The sequence below is a fragment of the Gorilla gorilla genome, chromosome 13 (genome assembly GCF_029281585.2).
Source record: "Gorilla gorilla gorilla isolate KB3781 chromosome 13, NHGRI_mGorGor1-v2.1_pri, whole genome shotgun sequence".
Lineage (NCBI taxonomy): Eukaryota > Metazoa > Chordata > Mammalia > Primates > Hominidae > Gorilla > Gorilla gorilla.
The window spans coordinates 117,124,840-117,140,320 of NC_073237.2; the positions used below are offsets into that span (position 1 = coordinate 117,124,840).

Genomic DNA, 15,481 nt, shown 5'->3' on the forward strand with positions numbered 1-15,481 from the left:
AAAATTATTTCCTTGTGTTTTACCTTTATTGTTTTGCTTTTTGGATCACCTTCAGAAATGGTTATATTGTTGAGTTTACCTTCTAGAAGATGCAGAAACAGTAAAAAAACAGAGCCACCTCAGATCACTCAAGCGGTTGTTCTATTTTCAAAAACACACTGACTTTTGAAAAGTCCCTGCATTGGTTGGATAAAATGTCTGAAGTGGTTGGGGGGAAAGCAAGACAAAGTCTTAACTACAGAATATATTTTTAAGGAAATGCAGCTTTATTACTTTCAAGTACAAACAATAACTTGGGCTTGGCTAACCAAATTTGCCTAATTGAGGGAATCTGCTTTAATGTACAGATATAAATGATTTATAGTTAACACAATCACTCACGGGTAAAAAGAGTGCTTCTATGATGCAAGAAAATAACTTCTCATCTTAGAGACATCTTGTTCCACAATCACTCCACTGTTTGCTTAAGCAACCTCTTCTTCCCCCTACCCCACACAGTTCAAATATAGACTTTATCTCACACCCCCTAAATCACAATATACATCAAATTCGTGAAATATGAGTTGATTACTTTTTCCACATTGCTATAGATGTTGGATTGCTGACAGAACTCTCTCTTCAACCTGAGCATTCTCATCAAGTATACTAAGTCTAAATCAGTGAAATATGCCTGTTCACAATCTGAGTACAAAGACACCAAAACATGAGCTTTTATCATCTGAATTACTAATTTTCCAGGGTTGAATATTAAAAACACATATTTACTTGGGCACATTTATGAAGAGTAGAAGTAGCTGAATTCTTTAGGCTGCAATAATTAAGTGGGTTTACACTGGTCAGGATTGAATTACTAAATTTAAACAACTGAACTGTTCCAGGAAAGACCAGAAACACTGAAACATCCTGACAGCAAAACAGCTTTTTGCACTGAGCGTGACCATTCAGTCTGATTAGGCTGATGGGAATGGTGCAAAGACTACTCAGTAATCCATTTGAGGATTTATTCTGAAAAAAGTTTACTTTCCTAGAGCAGGCATGGGGAACCTTTGATCAGAAACACTGCCAAAGATGGCTAATGGGCATTTTGTCAAAAGTGAATCTGTTCTTTTCATCAGACATTCTGAGGACAGCATAATTCTCAAGTGTCTTGGTTGTCTAAACCAAGCAAAAGCACCAGCGTAACCAGGTAGGAGGGCTGTGTCAAGAAGACGGACCTAAAGGGCTTCTCCCCTATCCTGACAACTGTGTCCACAGGCAAAGGTGACAGTATGCCCTGCCCAGACTGCATCATGAGTAGCAATCTGATTCTGCTCGCTTCCCTACAGAGAAAGGCAAGTGGCTTCATACACCAAGGCCCAGAGGAAGAGGCACAGAAAGCTATAAAAGGGATGCTGGGGCCGGGCACAGCAGCTCACGCCTGTAATCCCAGCACTTTGGGAGGTAGAGGCGGGCAGAACACGAGGTCAAGAAATCGAGACCATCCTGGCCAACATAGTGAAACCTCGTCTCTACTAAAAATACAAAAATTAGCTGGGCGTGGTGGCACGCGCCTGTAGTCTCAGCTACTCAGGAGGCTGAGGCAGGAGAATCGCTTGAACACATGAGGCTGAGGTTGCAGTAAGCCGAGATCACGCCACTGCACTCCAGCCTGGGGATAGAGCAAGACTCTGTCTCAAAAAAATACAAAAAAACAAAACAAAACAAAAAAAACAGTGATGTTGGTAGGATTCACCTCTAGGCAACCTGGAAGCCACAGTAACAACTTCAAGTTGCCAGCTGGGTTTGGTCAAAGAAATGTGTAAAGCCAGGATCCACTATCCTTAGCTGATTCTGTTAGATCAAAATGCCTAATACAATTTCTTCATGTCTAAAATACTGTTTCCGAAAGTTATTTCTTTTGTTTTACAAATAGAGAGCAGTAATCATTTTCCTATGAATACCAGAATGATTATATAATCCTCATTCAAACCTCACACCAAGTGTTTTCAACAGCCAGAACAGAGCAATTTTTAAACTACGAAAAATGAAGTGCAAACCTTACAATTTCATAGCAATGTTCCCCACGTTTCACTCATGAACAGCTATCCAATTGCATGCACCTTCCTGCAGAACTTCTTCCAAGTCCAGTCCTTCCACTGGAGGGGCTTTCTTCCTATTTCTCAAATAGGTCTAAAATGTCAGGTTACAGTCAGATTTGGCAATGTGTATTACTTCAAATGATTGAGCTGGAGGAAACTACATTCCTTTGGAATGATGACAGAATCTATCAGAAACTTCACACATCCACTCAGCTCTCCTGGATCCCTGTCCACACCATGAAGCCTGAAGTTGTTATGATGGCCTTTATGAACCTGAGAGAAGCCGCTTGCTTCCACCACACCACAGTGTCACCCAAGAAATCCAATCCTTGTAAGAAAGGATAGGGCTTATCTTCTCATGACTTAGAATTTTTCAGAAATGAGAATATTCACAAAAGAGGGAAAGGCAATTCCCTTACCTATGCGCTAAGGAAGCCAAAGTCAGTGTGTGCAAGAGCTAGCTCTCAAAGGCAATGAAAGGAGAGTAAAGAATAGTTTTAGTTATCCCCTACCCACTTCTCATTCTGACTCCCCACTTTGCTTTCTTTTGCAAAAAGGATGAGCTAGTTTTCCATTTTTATAAAAACTGGCGATAGTATGAATAAACCCAGCATCTATAAAGTAGTTGAATAAAATCTCAGGCCAAATAAAGGCCTCCATAAGGAAGAATTGACATTAGGACTCCAATTACTGCCTGAAGTTCTGCTGTCAAAATCCAGCTGCATGATGATGCCACTGCACTCCAGCCTGTATGACAGAGCAAGACTGCCTAGGAAAAAAAAAAAAAAATTCCAGCGGCACCAAGTACCACCTTGATGACTTCTGTATTCACCACTAAAAACTGAAATAGAACATACTATATACAGCTTCAAGTTTGTCACTTTTTGATAAAACTTTTCCCACAAATGATTATAATTACTTGCCCTTTGAAGCTATTGGATAGATCTGAAAGTGAGGTGGGGTGGGGATGGTCATTAGATCAGTAATAATCTGTTCAGGCTCGATAAAAAGTAAAAACGCGGCCAGGCGTGGTGGCTCATGCCTGTAATCCCAGCACTTTGGGAGGCCAAGGCAGGTGGATGACCTGAGGTCAGGAGTTCAAGACCAGCCTGGCCAACATGGTGAAACCCTGTCTCTACTAAAAATATAAAAATTAGTTGGGTGTGGTGGCAGACGCTTGTAATCCCAGCTACTTAGGAGGCTGAGGCAGGAGAATCACTTGAACCCAGGAGGCGGAGGTTGCAGTGAGCCAAGATCGTGCCATTGCACTCCAGCCTGCGCAGTAAGAGCAAAACTCCGTCTCAAAAAAAAAACAATAATAAAGTAAAAAGTCATTTACCATCATCATTGCCCAAAGTCTCCTGGGGCTTCTGCAAAATAGATTCAGTTGTGATTCTGGTTCTATTTCTAGAGTACTAAGCAGAGCTCATGCACAGAACTCAATGTGAGACAGATTAAACCCAGATTTTGTGGGATGGGGGAAGATATTGTTCTTTTGCTTAAACCCCACAGAGTTCCAACATGGATATTAATGATATCTGTCCTTGAAATTCACCATTAATTTCTATCAACTTCACAGCACTCAGAGGTCCAGAGTCTGGCTCTATGCTAATGCAGATTCTGCAAGAGATAGGTCCCCACTCTAGAGTTCACATCATTCTCAGCTCTGCCAGCAACGCTTTTTCTCACCTGTAAAATGGATATGCTTTATACTGGAGTCAGCAAGAAGGAATAACTCATGTTCCCAGACATAAGCTGTCACTGAGGTTCCAATTCTTATGTTCATCTTCAAACTACCTTCCTATTGGTCTGTGAATGAAATACATCCCTCCCCACCACCCTTGTAATACAAGGGGAGACAGCTGAAGAGCGGCTGAGATTTTTCTACTGCTTGCTCCCTCTACTCTCTCCCTGATTGTGACCACTAAGTCATTTCCACTGCTGAACCACAAAATTACCTAACTTTAGAGAGGGAGGAGGACACAATCTGGCAACTCAGGGACATGTTTTGTTTGGCTCACCTTATTTCAAATTTTCTTTAATCAGTTGTAACGTTTTAAAAATCCAGGATTTCAAATAAAAATCTGGATTTCTAGCTCCTCCTGAAACAATGTGAAGACCTGCCAACCCTGGGCTTGCTTCTCCTAATAACAAAACAGAGCTGAATAACTGCCCTATTAGATCAACTTTCCAGGGGACAGCACAATCCTCCCCAGAACGTTTTACTCATTTATGTTACCTGCACGGCTCCCTTAGGCATTTGGGTTTGTGAGCCCTCATCTAGGACAATTCCCTCACTTAAAAGATGAAGAAAATGATGGTCTTAGAAGAGAAAGTTAACTTGCCTGAGGCTGCAGATTAAGTTAGAGGCAAAGGAGGAAGTTAGGTTGGGTTCAGGTATCCTTCTAATATAGCATACTGTGTCCCTATTTAAACCATGGCTTCTGTCAGCATTTCTTCAACCAATTACTTAAACTGTCTAAGTGGAATCAGCTATATTTTCTACATTTCCCTTTTATTCATCCTTTTCATATAATTGATGTTCTTATAGAAAACTTTGTAACAGTCATTTCATTTAAATATTATCCGACCTGAAAGAAACCATGAAATCAGGGATCAGACAAAAATACATGATCAACTCTTACACATTTCAGTAGGTGAAGGACCAGAAAGAATCTTAGAAATCACTGAGCTTCATACCTGGCTGTACAGACAAGGAAGCTGGGACCCAGAGAGGGTGCAGAGTTCCAGGGTAAGAGGCCCGGTCTCTAACCTTCCAGCTCACTGCTCTTTTCTGCTATACCAGGGCACCGCTGTGCAGTCATCCAGGCTGCCGGGGACTAGCTTCCCCGACATGGCAACAAAAACTACAGAACTCGCTCACATCTTAAACATGGCCAACCTTGACTCTGCCAAGATATAAGGTTTAGAATGAGTTGCTAACATTCAATTTACAGAATTGGATTTGAACTGGAAGACAGACTTTCCTTAGCACTGGTATTTGGTGGAAGTTTATAAACTGGTATTTGGTGGAAGTTTTAATACTGGCTCTTATAAGAGCTAAACCCTGTGTGAGGAAAGTTGCTGTAACAACATCATAGCACCTTTGCTTCAACTTCAAAAGAAAAAAAGGCTATGGTAAAAAGCTTTAATAACAGACAATGTGATTTCATAGGCAACCAATTAGCAGATTAATGGATCACTTAACTTTCTTTACTTAAAACCAATACTCCACTCAAGAAAGATGAACCCAAAATGCATCCTCTAACACTGACTGACCAACATAACTAAGTACAAATGAAGTCAATGGTGTACCCCATTAGCATGCTGCGTTGTATGTCAATAAAACAAGCCCTCCCCCACCCCGAGCCCTGGCCCCTGGCAAACACAGATAAATGATTGTGCACTGCGTGATGATACCATTAGGTGAGAACTTTGGTTCATGCAGTCGGCTGCCGCAGAGGTTGCACCCAAAACCCGCAGCCCCGGCACCCAAAGTCAGTCAGCGGTGATGGCTCATGGTGTCAGCCGTGCTCCTTCCACAACACCAGGTGAATACTGTGGTCAGGCATGCTGGTAGCAAAGACCAAGCCCGTGTCATTGTGCCCATCCAGTCCATTCAGCCAGGATGCTTCGCCTGCCAGGAAGCTTGAGCCTCTCTTTGATTTCCTGTACTCTGGCAGAGGCCAGCGACTAATCAGGCTCTCTGTCCGCAAGTCCATGATGTACAGGTAGCGGTTGTCAAACAGCAGGGCAAAGATATCTCCAAAGCCAAGCAAGGCCAAGTTTGCTATCTCAGGAGTCTTGATGACCCTACAAGGATGAGAGTTAGGGACTGTGAAAGAAGGCAACCTTGCTTCTGTTTATGCTACTGTAATCTTTTCTGGAGATATTTAAAACCAATATTAAATTCAAGCAAATTTAGAGTTAAATGTTTTTGATAAAAAGTAAAATATAAGGAGAAAAGCTCAGCCCACTTATAAAAAAGCCGGGAGCGGGAGAGGTGGGTTCAGTCATTATATAATATTGGCATGGAAGGGAAAGGTGGTGTTTGATCAAAGTTTTTTTTTTTTTTTTTTTGAGACAGGGTCTCACTGTGTTGCCCACACTGGAGTACAGGGGCGTGATCTCGGCTCACTGCATCCTCCACCTCCCAGGTTCAAGTGATTCTCCTGCTTCAGCCTCACAAGTAGCTGGGACTACAGACGGCCGCCACTGCACCTGGCTAATTTTTGTATTTTTAGTAGAGACAAGGTTTCGCCATGTTGGTTGGCCAGGCTGGTCTCGAACTACTGACCTCAGATGATCTGCCTACCTCGGCCTCCCAAAGTGCTGGGATTACAGGAGTGGGCCACTGCACCCGGCCTGATGAAAGTTTATAAAAGTACAAAACATCTATCCAGGCTAGAATGGATCTTACAGATAATATTTAACTAAACAATCTATTTTTAAGCTGTGAAAACCAAAGCTCAGGCAGAGTAAATGCTTTGGCTAAGGATTCACAATTTGTCAGTTACTAGTGAGAACTAGAAGGCAAGAGTTAACTCTTACCACTAGGTAAAAAGATGTATTCATCAACTCCTAGAATACTGGAACACCCTGAAGCCCAGAAGAAACCTGAAAGCCAAGTGACTAAAGTGCTACTCTACTCAGCAGGCAGCAAACAAATGGGTTTCTCTCTAAAAACAGTAAAGGCTGAAAATATTTAAAGTTTCCCAAATAACTTAGAAACATTTATTAATAATAGATTCATAAAAAGTTATTATGAAAAAAACTAGGGAAGAAACAACTAGGGGAAGCAGAGAAAACTAGGGAGTTGGGAGGACAGCCCTAACTTTCTCAGAGGCAGTTTCCAAGACATCAATGACAAAGGCTAGGAGACACCTAGCTAAACAGCAGCACAAAGGAAAACAAAAAACAACTTATCTTCTGTTGTCTGCGCCCTTAGTGAAGCAAAAGATTAACAAGAAAAGTTGATGTCCTCTTTGGAGGAACTAAGAGCTGAGCTACCAGACAAGCAGTAGACAAATACTGCTCTGTGACATATGGTGGGGCTCCTGTGGGAGGAAAGTTTAGCCTAGGTTTTAAGGGCACCACCAAACTAGTATAGGTCCAAGAGAGCAACCAGAATGGGAGGACCTGGAGACCAGGACAAGGAAGAACAGCTGAAGGCTATCAGCTGAGATGGGGAAGGAAAGAGTTGGCAGGCATAGGGTAACTGTATATGAGTATCACTTCTGAATAGTGAAAGATGTGTAAGAGACAGCCCAGACATTATAAGCTTTAGAAGACAGAACCAGGATCAGAGGCAAAGAGTTACAAAGGAGCCAATTTCAGTCTCATATCAGGAAGGATGGGGGACATTCAATATTTATCAAGCATTTACATGTGCAAGGCACCAAACTTCATAATTAACATGTTATCTTTTTAAATTATTTTTATTTATTTACTTATTTATTGAGATGGAGTCTCGCTCTGTCACCAGGCTGGAGTGCAGTGGCGTGATCTCGGCTCACTGCAACCTCCACCTCCCGGATTCAAGCGATTCTCGTGCCTCAGCCTCCCGAGTAGCTGGGATTACAGGTGCCTGCCACCACGCCCAGCTAATTTTTGTATTTTTAGTAGAGATGAGGTTTTACCATGTTGGCGAGATGGTCTCGATCTCAACCTTGTGATCCACCCGCCTCAGCCTCCCAAAGTGCTGGGATTACAGGCATGAGCCACGGCACCCAGCGTGTTATCTCAATCCTCATAATGCAGTTAGGTAGAGGTATTCTCTCCACTATATCAGTAAACAAGACTAAAACATCTTGCCATGAGTCATACAGCTAACATAATGCAGGCCTAGCAAATGTTTTCTGAGTATCATAGGTGCTGAGTGCTGGCTGGGCCCCTGAAGAGAGATAAGCAAGATAGTCTTTGCCCCTTAGAAGGGGAGGGCATAGCATATAACTGCCAGAGTATGTGAGAACATGCTCAGCACAAACACTCCAATGGATATAACAGGAGTATCAAGGAATGAGCAAATCTTTCTGTCTTTTATCAGCTGGACCTGGAAGAATATTTTTTCTTTTTCTTGAAGAAGAAATGCAACTGGGCAATATAGATAGAGAGAATACGGAAAGCCTGTCTAAATTTTACAAATTCTCTCTCATGGGCATATGTTTCTCTTATAATTAATATCTGAAAAAAAATCTATGATACTAAGAATATCAACAAGACATCACTTCTATGAAACTAAGAAAATAGTTAACAGGTGCTGGCCCCTGCTTGAAAAGCAGAGAGTGAGCTCACCTTCCCAGACTGAAAATGGAAGAAACTTCTGCTAAAAGAGGTAGACATTTAGATTAGATGACATGTTTGAGAACATCCAAAATCAATCACTGAACACTCCCTATGGTGTGAGCCTTTATAAACAGGTTTACAAGATGGAGTCTGATCCCAGGGAAAGCAGTAAGTTCAGATTAACTTCAAGTAAAGGGGAAATAGAGGTCCCAATATGTGTGTTCCAAATGAGTTATAACTGATAACTCATCCATCATTTTCTACTTAGATGACTCATATTCATTCACTCAACAAATATTTACTAAGAGCCTAAAGTGAGTTAGCCAATGTTGGTACCCGGATTTCGGCAGTGAATAAGGCCAAGTGCCTCACACTCAAACTATCCAATACTGAATTTCCTAGTCAAACCTGTTTTTTCTATTTCTTTACTTGCTCATTCACCCAGGTGCTCAAGCTAGGAAACGTGGCAACCATCCAATTCTCCTCCTCCTCATTCAAATCACAAATGCGATCACCAAGCTCTATTGATTTTATGCCCTAAATTTTTCTCTAATTTATTCACTAATATATGCACTACCACAGCTCTAGTCCAAGACACCATCTTTTGCCTGCACTATTGCCAACAGCTTTCTACTGACCTCCCCACATCTACTTAGTCCCTTTGAATCAGTTAACCTCACATACAACCTGATGTTATCACCTTGTTTCAACTTCTAAACTCTTTGATGGCTCCTTATTGTGCCCCCATCTTTAGCCATGCTGATGCATTTGAGGAATTTCCTTCAATTTCTCAAATGTACCTACCTGAGGCTGCTTTAACCTCAGGGCCTTCGAACGGACTAGTGTCTCAGTCTAAAATTCCTCACTGTACACCCACTCCTGGTACTTAGTTAAGGCATTTATACTTACCCTTTAGAGCTCAGCCCAAATGTCTCTTCCTCTTAGAAGCCTTCCCTTACTCCACAAACTAGGCAGGGCCTCTAAGTACTCTGTACTAGGCTCCTCTTAACCCAACCATTAAACAACCTGTTTGCAATTAGCTGTTTAACATCAGTCTTCCCCGTCCTGCTGATCAGTAATTTCCCTGAGTTTGGTAAGTACTTCTGCTGTTTCCCAATGCATACCACAATGCCTGACACAAAGGTGGGTGCTCAATGAATATCTAAAGAATAAAGTAGTGGTGAAATAAACAAAGGCAAGTGCAAATTCCTACAAAAGAGATCTAAAGGAGGCTAGGAAGCCGGGTGCGGTGGCTCATGCCTATAATCCCAGCACTTTGGGAGGCCGAGGCGGGTGAATCACTTGAGGTCAGGAGTTTGAGACCAGCCTGGCCAACAGGATGAAACCCCATCGCTACTAAAAATACACAAAATTAGCTGGGCGTCATGGCAGGTGCCTGTAATTCCAGCTACTCGGGAGGCTGAGGCAGGAGAATCGCTTGAACCTGGGAGGCGGAGGTTGCAGTGAGCCGAGATCACACCACTGCACTAGAGCCTGGGTGACAGAGTGAGACTCTGTCTCAAAAAACATAAAATAAAAACGAAAAAAAAAGAGGCTAAGAAAAACAGCTAGAAAGTCTGGTAGGTCCCACATCATAACAGAACACAAAAAATAGGTGGCTACCGGGTTAGGGCTCAAGATCTGTGAAGGTGAGCTGATTCCAAAGACTGAAACACAAATACGTTGCAGAATAGAGCACAGGTCTTGACAGGTTTGTGGCTTTCACTTTGATCACTTTAGAAATGGAACCAGACATCCCTGCTGTGCAGAGTCTGGGTCCTTGAACCTAAGTAACCTTACATGCTGTAGAGATAACCTAACTCAAGCAATCACATCATATCTCAGACTTACTGAGTAACATGCTGTTATTTGTGCTTTGCTTCTTTTCAATTAGCTTCAAAGCTAAGTAGCCCTACCTGGTCCTAGCAACTGAAGCCAGAGGATTTGTAGTAGGTTTCAACAGAGGTTGGTTTATTTGTGTTTGGGAGGAAAAAAGCAGACGCAAGACAGACTCTTTTCGGAGAAAAAATCTGAACCTGGCAACTCCTACCCGCAAACAATCTTGCAGGTTTATTATTTAAAACTATTATTCAAACACTAAAAACTAACAACTTTCATCTAGGACTCTAGAGTCTCTATATGCCACTCTGAGTCACAAGCATACATGAGAAAGCAGATGTGGGACCAAATTAAACCCTTTAGAGATGCTAAGCATTAAAACAACTATGACATCTCTAGACCACCTTGCCTTTGTACCTTCCCACCTAAAATTTTAATTCAAAACAAAAACAATATTAAACTATAAAAGATGTGATTTTCCCATGGTGATTACTTGAATATTTTGCTTTACAAAATATCAAATTCTTCCAAAACTTTATTTTCCCCTGTTTTTGGTGTCCCTGGCTTTCTAGTACCATAAGTATATGCCTATTGGATAATCCAGCCATGCACGAATGGACGAATGTTGGAATACAGTGAGAGGTGGAATGCTGGGCAAGGCCTCTACCCTGTCTCAGCTTCAGTTTCCCCACCTACAAGAGGAAAAGCTTAAACAGATGTTTTCTAGGAAAGGTTTCAGTCTTTTTTCTCAAAGCATAAATATCAATCATTTCTATAACTGATTCTGACAGCTCTGAAACCTAACTGGTTAGAAATGTTGGTCTGATTCCAGGAAGACATAAATGGGGTTGTAACTTTGTGATCAGAGAGATGTGGCCCACCAAAGTTTTGTGGTTACTGTGATCAGATCCACACGAGCTGACCTCAAATAGTCATGCATAAAAACAATGAAGAGGCCGGGCGCGGTGGCTCACGCCTGTAATCCCAGCACTTTGGGAGGCCGAGGCGGGTGGATCACGAGGTCAGGAGATTGAGTCCATCCTGCCTAACACAGTGAAACCCCGTCTCTACTAAAAATACAAAAAATTAGCCAGGCATGGTGGCGGGCGCCTGTAGTCCCAGCTACTCGGGAGGCTGAGACAGGAGAATGGTGTGAACCCTGGAGGCGGAGCTTGCAGTGAGCAGAGTTGTGCCACTGCACTCCAGCCTGGGCGACAGAGCGAGACTCCATCTCAAAAAAAAAAAAAAACAATGAAGAGAATGTTCAATTTTCTGTACTCCTCCAAGTCCTGAACCATGCTATGGGATGCTAACTTTTTGAGTTGTTATTAATAAGTGTGTGCACAACAGGTGTGAAGTACAGTAGGTTCAACAAATTCAAACAGGTTTCTTTATATGGGTCCTCTCAGACTTATTATTAATAAAGATCTGCCAGGTGGTATACTAGGTCCTCATCACAAGCATTTCATTTAATAGTCACTTTATAGATGATGAAACTGAGCTACAGAGGAGTTAAGAAACTTATACTAGATCACACAGCCCATCAGAGATGGCATCACATCTTAAACCAAGGTTTGTCTATCACCAAAGTTCTCTTAATGACCACATGGCACTGGCTTCCATCAGCCCCAAATATGCTAACAGATACTGTCCTTCTCCAAGAAGAGCCTATGGTATGCAGTGAATCATAAAATTATTTGTCTATGGACTGCTGCTTATTTACTTCTTTGGAGGGAAACCCTGCAAATTTTATTTTTCTCTAAGTCTCTGTCTTTCTACTAGTCAACAGAAGGTCACTTGATCCCTAGATACCACTAAAGTTTACCAAGTCTGTAAAACAATGCAGAATTTCAACTGAATATGAAATAGAACTTAAAATATTAGAACTTATGGAGATCTGAAAGATCTTTTCATCCATGCCCCTCATTTTCCAGAAAAGCATGTTAAATCTGAAAGAAGTGGCTCATGACTCACAGTCAGGCAGCGGACGTTCCAGTACGTAACTCTTTTTCATTTGCTTACTTCCTCTAAAATATTTTTCCTGTCTGAGATGTTCAGTATATATAACCCTGTTTACAAGTGATACAGTATACATTTCCTAAAAGCCAGCTACTGACTGGTACATCCAAACATTTAGTCTTGTCTTTACTACTGAACTGCAGCAGGCTTTCAAACGTAAAGCGTGAGGTCGAAGGAAACATTACCTGAGAATATCATAACTGGCAAAGTCCCACTGGTAGAGACCAAGTGCTGAACTACAGACAATGTATTTGCCATCAAAATGAAGTCTTGGCTGCAGGCAGATACTTCTATCCTCAGAGACAGACAATGTCTTTAAGCACTTGCAGTTGATTTCTCTCCCAATTGGCCAAATCTACAGAAAAAAGAAAATGAGGAAAGATGAGAGATCACATCACTACAGAAAAGCTTGTCCTTAAAATGGTCTGCATTTGTGAAGTCAGATAGAAAGTGAAGTATACTGGAAAGACCCCAGGTTTTATAGCCAAGAATCACAGGTTCAAGTCTTAATTCTCCTGTGCAATCTTGGGTAAATTATTTAATCTCTCTTAACTCCAGCTCCTGCAATGAAGATAATGCCTATCACATGGGACAGTATAAAAGATCCAATAATGGGCCAGGCACGGTGGCTCGCGCCTATAATCCCAGCACTTTGGGAGGCCTAGGCAGATGGATCACCTGAGGTCAGGAGTTCAAGACCAGCCTGGCCAACATGGTGAAACCCTGTCTCTACTAAAAATACAAAAATTAGCCAGGCGTGATAGCACACGCCTGTAATCCCACCTACTTGGGAGGCTGAAGCACGAGCATCACTTGAACCTGGGAGGCAGAGGTTGCAGTAAGCAAAGATTCTACCACTGCACTCCAGCCTGGGTGACAGAGTGAAACCCTGTCTCAGAAAAAAAAAAAAAAAAAAAAAGAGATGCAGTAAGAATGTGAGAGTACTTTGTAAACTCTTTGCAATTCATTACAATAAATGAGTATTTATGTTTTCATAGTTCAGATCTAAGAATTAAGGACGGTAGGAGATATGTAAAAAAGTATTAAGAATGGGCCGGGCGTGGTGGCTCATGCCTGTAATTCCAGCACTTTGGGAGGTCAAGGCAGGTGGATCACAAGGTCAGGAGTTCGAGACCAGCCTGGCCAATATGGTGAAATCCCATCTCTACTAAAAATACAAAAATTAGCTGGGCCTGGTAGCAGGCGCCTGTAGTCCCAGCTACTCGGTAGGCTGAGGCAGGAGAATCACTTGAACCCAGGGGGCGGAGCTTGCAGTAAGCCAATATTGTGCCACTGCACTCCAACCTGGGCAACACAGCGAGACTGTCTCAAAAAAAAAAACAACAACAAAAAAAATTAAGAATAAGCTGAACATAAATTTATGTGAATTTCTTTTTCATTTACAAATCCAAGTTAAGAAACTACACAGGACATAGAGCTAGCAAATCATCTCTTCTTCCAGTGGGTTTAAAATGGCTTGGACTAAGACATTCCCCCTCCTGTTCCTAGAATGTTCACCCTTTGCCATACCACTTTCATTTTCTTATGTTTTCCAGTTTTTCTTTAATGAAGCAAATTAATGGAGAAAAAAACTCACCTTAATCTCATATTTGTCTGCACTTAAGAGGATGTGGTCTCCAGGACTGTGCAAGAGAGACTTGACTTTGCACTTCTGCAAAACTACCTGCAAATGTAAACCACGTTACGGAAAGATCCTTTTAATGCTGCCCCTATAATGATTTTATTCTTTAAATTAAAATACAAAAATGAGCTTAACATATGCTAGAATAGCTAAGCCATAACTCCATTACCAAATTAACCTCTACTAAAAGTTTTACTACAATATTCTCTGTTATTAGCAGTATCTAAAAGTGTCTAACGTTAGCCAGATGAGGTGGGTCACGCCTATAATCCCAGTGACTCGGAAGGCTGAGGTGGGAGGATTGCTTGAGCCCAGGAGTTGGAGGATGCAGTGAGCTATGATTGCACCACTGCACTCCAACCTGGGCAACAGAGCAAGACCACAACGCTTAAAAAAAAAAAAAAAAAGTCTAAACATTGGCAGCATTTAATCTTAGCATTCGTCTAGAAGCAAACATTAGGATTTTTTAAAATTATAAAATGTAACTTAAGAGAAGGAACAGAAAAGAAAAAAGCCCGTAGACACTGACGTAGATGCAAATGATCTGCTTTCATAACTATGTGAATCATAAATGAAAAAGCACTGGACTTGGGACCAGAATCTGCCATATGCTGACTGCAACCTTGGGCAAGACCATCTAAACTCGGTCAGTTTCTTGATCTTTAAAACAGGAGACAAGCACCTATTATCTTACCTCATTTAATTACAGTAAAGATAAAGTAACAATGTAAATTATAGTAGTAACAAAATAAAAGCTAACATTCTGTTAGCACTTGAGATAAGTATATAAACATCAGGTTCTAGCTATTTTTGCAATCAATCAGGCTAAGGTGAGAGGGGAAGCAGGGTTCACTCATTCAGAAGTCTGGATTGCAGACTCAACTGAAACAGACCTATTACTAAGTATCAGGCACCTTGCTGGGTGCTGTCCCAACATTTCATTTCGTGTTCACAGGAACATTTAGCAGATGACACAGCTCAGGTCCTGAAGGTGGAGTAACTTGTCCAAGACATCACCATCAGTGTCCTAGCCCCAATCAACTATTTTCCACAACACCAAACTGCCTTACACTATATAGCTTTTCCATGTAAAAAGTTAACATGGGCTAGGCACAGGGTTCATGCCTATAATCCCAGCACTTTGGGAGGCCAAGGAGGGAGGACTGCTTGAGGCCAGGAGTTCAAGACCAGCCTGGGCAACACAGCAAGACCCCCATCCCCACACAAAAAAAATTTTTTTAAATTAGCAGCTCGGTGCGGTGGCTCATGCCTGTAATCTCAGCATTTTGGGAGGCCGAGGTGGGTGGATCACCTGAGGTCAGGAGTTCGACACCAGCCTGGCCAACATGATGAAACTCCGTCTCTACTAAAAACACAAAAAATTAGCCAGGCATGGTGGTGGGCGCCTGTAATCCCAGCTACTCTGGAGGCTGAAGCAGGAGAATCACTTGAACCCGGCAGGTGGATGCTGCAGTGAGCCAAGATCGTGCCATTGCACTCCAGCCTGCGCAACAAGAGCGAAACTCCATCTCAAAAAAAAAAAAAAAAAGAAATTAGCTCAGTGTGGTGGCACGTGGCTGTAGTGCTAGCTACTCGGGAGGCTGAGGTGAGAGGATCA

At 42.0% G+C, this 15,481-nt stretch overlaps 1 protein-coding gene across 6 annotated transcripts in view; it reads right to left on the minus strand.

The window, feature by feature from the left end:
* Positions 1-243: 243 nt before the first annotated feature.
* FBXW2 (F-box and WD repeat domain containing 2) overlaps positions 244-15,481 on the minus strand; it is a 34,362-nt gene continuing 19,124 nt past the window's right edge. For all 6 annotated transcript variants that reach the window (XM_019033967.4, XM_004048527.5, XM_055351816.2 and 3 more), the window contains exons 6-8: positions 13,819-13,905; positions 12,407-12,576; positions 244-5,891 (exon numbers count right to left, since the gene is read on the minus strand). In XM_019033967.4, coding sequence (XP_018889512.1) covers positions 5,603-5,891; positions 12,407-12,576; positions 13,819-13,905 — 546 coding nt within the window. In that variant the 3' untranslated portion in view covers positions 244-5,602. The remainder of the gene's footprint in view (positions 5,892-12,406; positions 12,577-13,818; positions 13,906-15,481) is intronic.